A 12599-nucleotide genomic window follows, 5' to 3' on the forward strand; every position below is an offset into this window, starting at 1 on the left:
TTTTTTTTTTTTTTTTTTTTTTTTTTTTTTAATTTCTAACTTTGGGTTATGAAATATTATTAATATAAACTCACATAAATTATAATTTTTTTTTGTTAAATTTTATAGAATTGAGATTCACGAATTATCGATTTTTATAGAAAATATCATTAATTTTTTATAGGGCTCGGGTATATGTCAGAGCCAGACACATGCAATATGCAAGACTTCGGTTGTTACAAATGATATCAGAACCAGACACTGAGCGATGTGTCAGCGAAGAAGAGACCGCTGGCCTCCAAAGGGTGGATGGATTATGAAATCTCACATCGGTTAAAGAGAGGAACGAAACATTTCTTATAAAGGTGTGGAACCTCTCCCTACCCCACAACGTGTTTAAAACCCTGAAGCTAATGACGATACTTAACAGACTAAAGCGGAAAATATCTGCTAACTATGGGCTTGGATTGTTATAAATGTTATCAAAGTTAAACATCGGACAATGTGTTGATGCTGGGCTCCTAAGGAGGGTGGATCGATTGGAGAAGGGGTTTTAGAACCGTAAGATTGACAACGATACGTAACGAGGCAAAACGAACAATATTTGGTAACAGTACGCTTAGGTTACACATGACTCGTTACAACAAATATCATTCATACCCATGATTATTCTCAACTTGTCACGAAAAAGGAAATGAAAATGGGATATATTGATTATTGAAAAGAAGTTAGACAAACCCCCATCACCATCATAATTAATTACACCTTGGAAAATGAACATTTTTACTTTTTAGATAGAATCCAGAATATTATAATAAACTAAGTTTAATAATATCAGAAAAAAAAAAAGAAAAAAGAAAATGGTGCAGCGGATTGTGGTTTGATCTGAAAATCCTTTTGTATGAAGTCATGTTTTAACTTATCACCTAACTGCGAAAGAACGACATGGCAACAACACATAGATTTATTCCCTTAATACCTTATTTTGAGTTTCTGTATATAAGCCTGACTTGCATGCCCATCCTTCTCATCATCTTCTTCTTCTTCTTCTTCATTTCTTCCCCACAGCCTTCAATGGAGTCCTCCAGATGCTTTGTTCTCTTCGCACTTTGCTGCCTTCTTCCTGCTTTGGCCGAGTCCACGGTTCGCCATTATAAGTTCAATGTAAGCTCCCCCTTCTTTTACTTTTCTCCTTTCCTAAGAGTTGAGGAATTTGAACCCTTCAACAAAACATAATTATTAACAAAGAGAGCTTTTGAATGGACCTGTTTCTGTTGCGATATGTGATATTGAGCCATTATTGGTGGCAGGTGGTGTTGAGGAAGGCAACCAGACTATGCTCAAGCAAGCCCATTGTCACTGTTAATGGCCTCTTCCCTGGACCAACCCTTTACGCTAGAGAAGACGATACCGTTCTCGTCAAAGTCGTCAACCATGTCAAATATAACCTTTCCATTCACTGGCGAGTTCCCACAAAATCATATTCTATGTAGTGTAATGGAGTTTGATAACTCAGTCTTATGAATACAATGTTGGTGGTATAGGCATGGAATCAGGCAACTCCGAACTGGCTGGGCTGATGGACCTGCATACATCACACAATGTCCGATTCAACCGGGGCAAAGCTACGTGTACAACTTCACCATCACTGCCCAAAGAGGCACGCTCTTCTGGCACGCTCATATTCTCTGGCTTAGAGCCACTGTCCATGGTGCCATTGTCATCTTGCCGAAGCTCGGCGTGCCTTATCCATTCCCTACACCTCACAAAGAAACCGTCCTTGTGCTTGGTATGAACCTCAAAAGTTCACTACTTCTCCTTTCTATCCTTTTAGAAAATAGAGATTTTGACATGCTTTTGGGAATGAATGGCGATTTGAATTTGTGTAGCTGAGTGGTGGAAATCAGATACCGAAGCGGTGATCAACGAAGCTCTCAAGTCGGGACTTGCACCAAATGTCTCCGATGCTCACACCATCAATGGCCTCTCAGGGTCCATATCAAATTGTCCTTCACAAAGTAATTCCATCAAGAAACTGACCCAATTCGAACTTTTCTCAGATGGATCTTCTAATGTTGTTCTTTTTGGTAATCAGGGGGCTTCACATTGCCTGTTCAAAAAGGAAAGACCTATTTACTACGCATAATCAACGCTGCACTCAATGAAGAACTGTTCTTCAAAGTCGCTGGACACGAGTTAACAGTCGTAGAAGTCGACGCCACATATGTCAAACCATTCAAAACAGACACAGTTCTAGTTGCTCCTGGCCAGACCACCAACGTCCTCTTAACCACGGATAAAAACTCCGGCAAATACATGGTGGCTGTCTCTCCATTCATGGACGCTCCCATTGCGGTCGATAACAAGACCGCTACCGCCACGGTGCACTACACCGGTACAATGGCCTCATCCCTCACAACAAGCACCAACCCCCCTCCCCAAAACGCTACACAAATTGCCAACGCCTTCACAAATGCCCTCAGAAGCTTGAACTCCAAAAAGTACCCTGCCAATGTTCCATTGACAATCGACCACCATCTCTTGTTCACTGTAGGGCTTGGAATCAACCCATGTCCAACTTGCAAGGCCGGCAATGGAAGCAGAGTAGTAGCTAGTATTAACAATGTCACTTTTACAATGCCCACAACCGCTCTTCTACAAGCACATTTCTTCAAAATCAACGGCGTTTTCACCACAGATTTTCCAGGAAAACCCCCTCACAAATTCAACTACACAGGGCCCGGACCTAAAAATTTGCAGACTACAAGTGGAACCAAGCTATACAAATTAAAATACAACTCCACAGTGGAACTAGTTCTACAAGATACAGGAATCGTAACCCCAGAAAACCATCCCATTCATCTCCACGGATTCAATTTCTTCGAAGTCGGTCGAGGGGTCGGCAATTTCAACCCTAAAACCGACCCTAAGAAATTCAATCTCGTGGATCCAGTAGAGAGGAACACAATCGGAGTTCCATCAGGTGGATGGACAGCAATAAGATTCCGTGCGGACAATCCAGGTAAACAAAATATGAGCCAACCCTGTGTCGAGTTCTTGTTCAAATCTTACAACTATTGAAATGAAATTGAAAGGGCTTTGATTTAATTTCACCTTGTAGGAGTATGGTTCATGCATTGCCATTTGGAAATCCATACGACTTGGGGATTGAAGATGGCGTTCATGGTGGAAAACGGTAAAGGCCCCAAACAGTCGCTTCCACCGCCTCCGAGCGACCTCCCAAAATGTTAATCCACAGGAAAGAAATAATAAGAACAAAGAAATTTAATTTTTGCTTTTATACACATGATTTATAAATCCTTTTTTTTTTTTTTAATTAATGGAATTTTCTTTTCATTTTTTCTTTTGTATTATTATTATTATTATTTTGTATTTTTAGTTCATGATAATTTTCTTTCGGCAACTTAATCAGATAATATATATATATATATTTATATACTTCTGTAATTAAAAATGTGACGATATATAATTTTTTAAAGTCAAATAACGTTTGAGAGTGGATAATCCATAAGTGCGGGTTGACTTTATTTTTTATTTTTAAAATTATTTGTGGTGGAATTTTATGAACAGATGAGATAATTATTAATTAATCCCATGTTTGAATTTTTTTTAAACAAAAAATACTTGTTTGCTTTGTCCGTACAACGAGGCAGGGACAGGTGTCAGAACGGAGAAAGGTCAAAGCAAAATTAAGTAAATAAATAAATGAAAGATAATAGAAAAAAAAATAAAAATAAAGGAATTAATTAAAATAAATATACAATTATGAAGCAGCTGTACTTGGTGGGTTGTTATTTCTGGTGATGACAGAGACCTCGAGATGATCCTGATTTTGTGGTCTCCTTTTCACTTTAATTAATTAATTAGTATAATAACTTTGTAATAATTAATGTCATAATAAAAATAAAAATAAAGATAAAAAATGAGCTGATTTTCACTTTGTCTTTATCTCCAACAAAATAATCTAAATTCTTAGCGAATTTTAATATTGACCTGTTCTTCCACATCTCAATTTGATTTATAAAGTTTAATTAATTATTTCATTTCTCTGATTTTTTCTCCAATTAAGCTTAAATGTCCCTACAAATTCCATATGCACCAATCAAAATTCGACAGCTTTTACTCAATTTATGTCTCTTTTCATTATGTGCCTTGTTCTTGTCCCATAGATCTCGATCCCACCGGCAGCACCAATCACTGTTTTTCGCCTTCTCAACCTAAATTTTTGTTGTTTAATTTCTTTCTGAAGAAACCCATTTTGTTTTTCGTATGGTTCGATCAAGTTCTTTGGTTGATTTTGGTGGGCTATCTCGAATGTTTTTGGCTCTGTTCTTCCTCTGTTTCAATTTCTTACGATCTGTTTAGTTTTGGATCTAATTGGTGTTGAATTCTTGAAGTTCATGCATTTCTTCAACTGGGTTTTTATGGTTTTTGATTTCTTCCACTGCTATGTGTTTTATTTTTTGAATTGTTCTAAATTGGGTTGATGATACGAGGAATTGGAACTCTGGCTCCGGCGACCGACCGTCGAAGCTCCAGCTGCTCCAACTGGACGGTGGAGGAGAACAAGCGGTTCGAAAATGCTTTGGCTTTGTTTGACAGTGATTCCTCGGACCGGTGGTTGAAAGTCGCCGCCATGATTCCCGGAAAAACCGTCGGCGACGTGATGAAACATTACAGAGAGTTAGTGGCGGATGTGAGTGATATTGAAGCAGGGCTGGTTCCGATTCCGGGGTACGCTACTGGCAACTCTTTTGTGTTGGAATGGTCGAATGACGGCTGTGGGTTTGGGTCGGTTTACGACGGCGCCGGGAAGAGAGGGGTCTCCGGTCGGCCTTCCGATCATGAAAGGAAAAAGGGAGTACCTTGGACCGAAGAAGAACACAGGTTTGATAAACTCATTAATTTCCCTGCTTGAGAAATTTAACTCTAAATTTTGGAAAATGAAATTAAATTTGATATGGATTTTATTTCTATCGTGGTTATTTCACTATTTTAGTTAGTTTCGAGCTCATGTAGTGATAGTTCGATATGACTAAAATTATAGGCAATTCTTGATGGGCCTAAAGAAATACGGTAAAGGAGATTGGCGAAACATTTCTCGTAACTTCGTAACAACAAGAACTCCAACGCAAGTAGCTAGCCACGCCCAGAAGTATTTCATCAGACAACTCACTGGAGGGAAAGACAGAAGAAGATCAAGCATCCATGATATCACCACCGTCAATCTACCCGACAACCTAACTCATCCCAATACTAAGTCACCTTATTCCCCAATTCTATACGACGGCGTGACACCCAATTGTGGGATCTCCTCACTCGGACCTAAGCTATTACAAGACCGAATCTTTGTTGGAGGCAACATCCATGGCTGCGAAAATATTGGTCCTTACAGCCGCAATGTTTTTCAAGTGCAAAGGGAGCAACAATACAAGTGAGGATATGGTTAGAATTTGGGTATTGAATTAATTAGTTTGTATGCTTATATTATTGGTAAATAAATGTGGTAAAGATGTAGTCTTAATTAATGTAATAAACTTAAAATGAATACTGAAGGCAACTATGTTTGGGCTTGGGCCAGGCTACTGGGACTGAAACGCGTACTTGGGTCCAAACACATAAAACTAAAAGCAGAACCACTAGAGTTTATGTTTATTATCATGTAAGTCAATGATTGGTAACGGTTAAAAGACATATGAAAGGACAGGAGAATGAGAAACGATGGACAAAGAAACACGAGCACGAGGGCTATGGGTTTAAGAAAATAATGAAGAGAGGAGGAAAAGGAAAGAAGAATGAGAAGATCCCACATGCATTGTAGGGGGAAAAGGTGGGGTTTATGTGTTTGGTTTGGTTTGGTTTTAGTTTAGTTGATGTCTACAGAGATATCACTGTCTGCGCAACACACTCACAACGTGCCCACCACAATCATTATCCATTACCCACTCACCACTTTCTTTTCCTTTCTCAGCCGAGCCACCCCACCTGCCCTGCCTCTCCTCTGCGCATCTCGGTTCTTTGAGGACTTTCATCGAACAGGTAGTGGGCGTCATGAAACAACCATGGAAGAGATGGAAGAGGCAGCTTGTGGGAAAGCTGTGTAGGGCTTAGGTGCTTCAAGTTGTCATGTTTTGGTTGGAGGTTGTAGCTGTCTTCGCATGGGCCAGTTCATTCCCTCTCAATAATGGCCCTCACAGAGAGATATAGCTGTGGGAATATTCCTCCCACCTTCCTTATAAATTTACTCCCAATCTGGGTTAGTGTCAGGTTGTTGGTGGTCAAATTGTAGCAACATTGGGAGCTTGTCTGTAATTCCTAACCCAAAAAGCCTTCCACCCTCATGCCTCACTCAATTGCTTTTGCTAAACGACACCAAACCATAAAGTAACTAAATCTACAAGATTTTGCCTTCATATGCATATACACACACTCCAACTTATCCATTTAGGTGTTCTAGGTCCAGTGCCGATTCCACGTCATATCCAAATTCAATCTCTATTCAACTTAAGACAATGTGAATGAATGACTCAATATATGTGAGATCTCATATCAGTTGAAGAGAAGTACCGAATATTTTTTTATAAGGGTGTGAAAATCTCTTCCTAACAAACACGTTTTAAAACTTTTAAAGGAATCCCTTGGAAGGATAGTCCAAAGAGAATAATATCTACTCGGAGTGAACTTAGATTATTGCAAATGGTATTAGAGCCAGAAACTGGGCAGCTAGACTTGAATTGTGAAATCCCACATTAATTGAATAGGAGAACGAAACATTCCTTATAGGGGTGTGGAAATCTCTTCCTATCTGTTTTAGAATCTTGAGTGGAATCCATTAAAAGGAAAGCTTAAAGAAGACAATATTTACTGGCGGTGGACTTCGGCTGTGAAAACCACCTTGTTAGATGATGAAAGTCCTACGTCGGCTAATTTAGGGAATGATCATGAGTTTATAATCAAGGAATACTCTCCCCATTTCTCCATTGGTACGAGACCTTATGTTCAAAGTGGACAATATCATACCATTGTGGAGGGTCGTGTTCATCTAACACTCCTTATTGTGAGATCCCACGTCAGTTGAAGAGAAGAACGAAACAATATCTAGTAGCGGTGGGCGTAAACGATTACAATATAATCGTCTAATCGTCGAATCTTAATTGATTTACGAGCAACAAAAACTATTTGGGGTGATTAATGGATTGATGGATAATGGAGAGGGGATGAGATCTGATTCAGATTCAGATCAGTCAGACACAACTTGGTTTTCCTTCACGTGGGTGTTCATAAGCTTCACAACCTTTCTTCTCTGCTATCATCATTTTGCACCAAAATTATTGGCATACAAATTTGCTAAATAATTCCAACTTTACCCTTCAACTTTCAAACCTAATTATTATTTTTTAAATATTAAATATTAAATATTAGTGTCCTTAACAAATTCTCTCGTCAACACCAAAAATAAATTAAAATCAAATTACAAATAATTGAGATTCGACTTTAATTAATTACATATTCATACCCATATTATTCAAATAATTAAGTTTTTAATTATTATTATTATTATTATTTTGAATTAGCATTTTCCTAAACCCACTATGTTTTGTCTCCCATAATGTTTTATATCTAAACTCAATGCCAAACGAATATAACTAACACTTACTAAATGGAAAAACCCTAACTCCTACGAGAGTCTTATCACCTTGTAATCTCGCTTTACATGTTCGTGACAAGTCACCAAATCAAATAATAGTGATTGTTTTTGAATTATTTATTTATTTTTCAAAAATAGAATCGTCGATTACCTCGATCTTTAGTTCTGTCAAAATCGTTATGTTATTTTTGATAGAAGAAGTATATACTCACATGCACATAATGCACATATTTTATTATGATTGCATAACAAAACCAGCTTCGTCGATTAATAAATATAGTAGAGATCCAATAATTGTGGGCATATCTCACAATGATTATCAATGATGAAGACTTAATGTATAACATGTGTGGATACTTTAGTTTTTGAGTTCGTATTTAATGATTGAATGATAAAATAAGAGAAGGGTAGATGGAAATGAATACTATCGGTTTCGTTTTAGTTCAAGAACGAGTAAGAGAGGAGAGAGTTGAACTACTCAGCTCTTAATCAAGAATATAAGATTATGATTTAACTATGTAACAATTCAAGTCCATAACTAGTAGATATTATCCATGATATTGTCTGTGACATATTATTATTAGCTTCACAGTTTTAAAACATGTCTAGTAGGATAGGTTTCCACATTCGTTTCCCTCTCCAACCGACGTGGGATCTCACAATTCACCCCTTTTGAGGGCCCAACATCCTCGATGACACACCGCCCAGTGTCTAGCTCGCTATCATTTGTAACAACTCAAACTCACCGCTAGTAGATATTATCCGCTTTGACCCGTTACGTATCGTTGTCAGTATCACGATTTTAAAACATGTCTACTAAGAAGAGGTTTCCACACCCATATAAGAAATTTTTCGTTTTCCTCTCTAATCGACGTGGGATCTCAGAAACCAATTGTCGGTAGCTAAATCATTTGATCGAATCAAGAAGAGTAGAAAAGAAAAAGGGTAAGGATAGGGGAAGACAAGAGAGAAGGGAGGTGTTGTTGGTTGAGGTGCATGAACAAGAACATTAAAGGGGTGATGTAGTGATGTTCTTGAGTTGTGTCTTGTCAATGTAGACCTCTATGTGTCTCGGTTTTATTCAATCCCAACCAATTTTCCATTTTTATTCCTAGTATTCGTGATTTGTAAAGGGTAATGATTACAGTGTTTAAGGAACATTTAGCCTCCATTTTACACTAATGTAACACTTTTATATAATCAATATTAATATAAAGATAATATGGACAACCTTAGCTCAACTAATTATGGATCAGCTCAACCAAGTGAATATGACAAGTTTAGTGATGTTGTTCCCAAAATTTAAATCGATAGCGTAGCAATAATGACCCAGGCTAAGGATTTAGAATCCAAATTTAGCATTTAACGACCCTGACATTCTTTTGTATCGTGTCACTCATTCCTCACTTCTAAGAGTGCAGTATATTTTGCCTAGGAAAATTCTCAGGAGGTTGGTCACCCAACAGAAAACTACTTTTAGCAAAACATGTTTACATTTGAAATTCTTATGATTAAGCTACTGGAAACGAAGTTGTACCTTGTTGGTATAGTTAGTATTACTCTCATTTGAATGTGACATCAGTCCATTCATATACTCTTCCTTTACTCGAGTGTTACAATAGCTGACATTCACATGACAATAAAGGGAAGAACGTGACCTACAAAATAAAGCAAAACTGCACGCTAACGCAATACTCGTCGTTTATGTGACAACAACGATAAATTTCCATTAAATACAAAATTAAATATATATATATATATATATATATATGTATATATATTTCAAGAATTTGTTAATTTCCCTAACATCAAGATGATATTTTTTTAATTATTTTGGTCCGACAAAGATGGAAGGGATCATGTTTTTTAGTGTTGGGCAGAGTAAAGAATCCATGTGTCCTCCTTCAACCTTAGTCTCCCCTTCTGACTGGATTCTCTTCTCGCCACGTCATCCATTCCAAAGCTGACACATAGATTAATCATTTTTATATTAATAATTATTTTTGTAGGTCCAATCCCAATTCCCCCAAGTACTCAAAGTGCATGAATCCAACTCCTATATATTCTCCCTTCCCCCTCCCTCTCCCTTTCAATCCCAACCTTAATTTCCACAACCGAACCGAACCGAACCGAACCAAACCGAATCGAACCGAACCATGCCTTCCTCTTCCGTTTCTATTCTCTCTCGATGCTCTGTTTTTCCCGATCAACCTTCCTCCCTCTCCTCCCTCAAGCTCTCTGTTTCCGATCTTCCGATGCTCTCCTGTCACTATATTCAAAAGGGTGTTCTTCTTCCTTCTCCTCCTTACTCTGTTTCTGATTTCTTCTCCTTCCTCAAACGAGCTCTCTCCGCCACTCTCTCCCACTTCCCCCCTCTCGCCGGCCGCTTCTCCACTGACTCCGACAGCCATGTCCACATCCTTTGCAATGATTCCGGGGTAGAATTCGTTCAGGCGAAGGCTAAACATGTTACTCTTAATACCCTTCTCTCTCCCGGCGATGTCCCCGATTACTTCAAGGAGTTTTTTCAATTCGATCACACTATTAGCTACTCCGGCCACTTTAAGCCCTTGCTAGCTGTTCAGGTTTGTTCATGATGTTTTAAATGAATGTAACATGTCTCAAACAATGAATCCCCTGTTTTGAAATTTGACGGCGGAATATTTGAATTTGTTTTTGATAGGTGACGGAGCTAGCTGATGGAGTGTTTGTTGGGTGTACTGTCAACCATGCCGTCACCGACGGGACCTCTTTCTGGCACTTTTTTAACACATTGGCTGAAATTTGCAAAGGGACTAAGAAGATATCGAAGTCGCCGGATTTCTGTAGAGACACTGTTTTCAACTCGCCGGCGGTTCTGAAATTTCCCGAAGGTGGACCGGTGGTGACGTTCAACGGCGATGAGCCGTTGAGAGAGAGGATTTTTCACTTTTCGCGAGAATCCATTTTGAAGCTGAAGCTGAAGGCCAACACGAACAACCAGATCGCCGGATGGAAGCCGGTTAATGGATTTACCGACGCTGTTGAGATTTTGGGGAAACAGGGGAATGACAGTTGGAAAACCGTCAACGGGAATATAACGTCCGTCTTGGAGAATTTGATTAAAACTAACGTCCCAAATCGGACGGCTGAGATTTCGTCTTTCCAATCGTTGTGCGCACAATTGTGGCGCTCTGTGACACGTGCGAGGAAACTTGACCCATCTAAAACGACGACGTTTCGTATAGCGGTGAACTGCCGTCACCGGCTATACCCACGGCTGGAGCCGTATTACTTCGGCAACGCGATACAGAGTACTCCGACAGTGGCGTCGGTCGGAGAGCTTCTGTCGAACGATCTCTGGTGGTGCGCCGATCTGCTGCATAAAAACGTAGTGGCATACGATGACGCCACCGTCCGCCGGGAAATCGCCAATTGGGAGAGCCATCCACGGCTATTCCCTCTCGGAAACAACGACGGTGCGTCAATCACCATGGGCAGCTCGCCGAGATTTCCGATGTACGACAACGATTTCGGTTGGGGCCGTCCAATCGCCGTCCGAAGCGGGCGAGCCAACAAATTCGACGGCAAGATCTCCGCCTTCCCCGGTCGAGATGGTAACGGCAGCATCGATCTGGAAATCGTTCTCTCGCCGGAAACAATGGCCGGCCTCGAGCGGGACCCAGATTTTATGCAGTATGTCTCAACAACTACAGTATGAAGTGGGACCCACAGAGTAAAATATCTTCCGACGAACCAATTACCGTTTAGGGGTAAAAAGTAAAAAAAAAAAAAAAAAACAATATATATTATATTATATTATATTATATATAAAGTTCCAAATCGTCTCTAAAACTGTGAGCGAGTGTGTGGAATTTGATTAAGAAACATAAAACGGCGCCGTTTATCTTATAACTATGTTTACTAGGTTGTCATTGATCTTTATAGCTTGTAACTTTCCCACGTGAGGGAAAAAAAAAAAATTGTATTCCACTGCTATGATTGAGATCATCTTCTTTCTTATTTTAATATTTAATTTCTAGTCGAAATTTTGAATTATAATTCGCTCATTAATTAATTAAGATATTAAATTCATGTCACAATTAACCAATTTTAGACGTTAAAGAATTATGGACGGGATCGAATGGAAGGGCAAATGTGGAATTTGAATGGCTTGGAATGGTCCAATGAGATGTCGACAACGCAGGTGGAAAATGGTGAGGTGCAGTCCTTGTCACAAAGGGGGAATGGCCAAAAATGGTGTAACCAAAGCAGCTGAATTTGTAAGGGAGAAAGTGCGATATGAGCGAAGTTCAATGTGCTAAGCTCAAAAGACCTTCTTTTAGAACAACATATCTATTTTCCTCAATTGCTATGTCGAGAGAGTGAGAGAGAGACCACAACTGTGTTCTTCAATTACATTCATTGGTGGATGAATTTACCTTTTAACAATCAATTTTGGCAAACCAATTTGAACCCACTCTCTATCATTACCATCCCATGTTGGTTCCATTTATCGAATTGTATCGATTCATTTGTATGCTGAAATCTTATTTCCTAATCGATTAAGTGATTGGATAGCTACTCAGCTGCTTACTGTACTATCTCTCTCGACCCATTTACTTTGTAGCTGTGTGGTTCCACATTCCTAGATTAAGATTTTCAAGTTTTCGAGGATTTCAACTATCTTGTATCAAGTGAAGATAAGGGGTCGTCAATCATAGTATAGTACTAGTTGGAGCAAAACTCACACACATCTACGGATGGAAGGTGAGATCATATTTACTTGCTTGTCACCTAGTTATGCATGATCATGGTTCTTGCAGAGCCAACAAAAAGACCTCGACGAAATGAGTTACAGTCATGATAACTGCTTACCAAAAATTTAATATTTTACGAGTTATCTTGAGTTGAAACACTCGAACAGTACAAAATAGAACTAAAAGTCTACCTGTTGGATTAATGACGATAT

At 39.0% G+C, this 12599-nt stretch overlaps 3 protein-coding genes across 3 annotated transcripts; all 3 read left to right on the forward strand.

Annotated features, from left to right (window-relative positions):
• The first annotated feature begins 933 nt into the window (after window positions 1–933).
• On the forward strand, window positions 934–3301 carry LOC111444151 (laccase-4-like). The gene is made up of 6 exons (XM_023082133.1): window positions 934–1143; window positions 1290–1441; window positions 1524–1768; window positions 1869–1997; window positions 2075–3001; window positions 3101–3301. The coding sequence occupies exons 1-6, from the start codon at window positions 994–996 to the stop codon at window positions 3229–3231; spliced, it is 1734 nt and encodes a 577-aa protein (XP_022937901.1). The 5' UTR covers window positions 934–993; the 3' UTR covers window positions 3232–3301.
• A 746-nt stretch (window positions 3302–4047) lies between these two features.
• Window positions 4048–5573, forward strand: LOC111453708 (transcription factor DIVARICATA-like). Its single transcript, XM_023094920.1, has 2 exons — window positions 4048–4887; window positions 5048–5573. The coding sequence occupies exons 1-2, from the start codon at window positions 4487–4489 to the stop codon at window positions 5436–5438; spliced, it is 792 nt and encodes a 263-aa protein (XP_022950688.1). The 5' UTR covers window positions 4048–4486; the 3' UTR covers window positions 5439–5573.
• Window positions 5574–9725: 4152 nt separating this feature from the next.
• LOC111453433 (uncharacterized acetyltransferase At3g50280-like) lies at window positions 9726–11610 on the forward strand. Its single transcript, XM_023094551.1, has 2 exons — window positions 9726–10233; window positions 10332–11610. The coding sequence occupies exons 1-2, from the start codon at window positions 9805–9807 to the stop codon at window positions 11346–11348; spliced, it is 1446 nt and encodes a 481-aa protein (XP_022950319.1). The 5' UTR covers window positions 9726–9804; the 3' UTR covers window positions 11349–11610.
• The last annotated feature ends 989 nt before the right edge of the window (window positions 11611–12599 follow it).

The sequence above is a fragment of the Cucurbita moschata genome, unplaced genomic scaffold, assembly GCF_002738365.1.
Source record: "Cucurbita moschata cultivar Rifu unplaced genomic scaffold, Cmos_1.0 Cmo_Scf00001, whole genome shotgun sequence".
Lineage (NCBI taxonomy): Eukaryota > Viridiplantae > Streptophyta > Magnoliopsida > Cucurbitales > Cucurbitaceae > Cucurbita > Cucurbita moschata.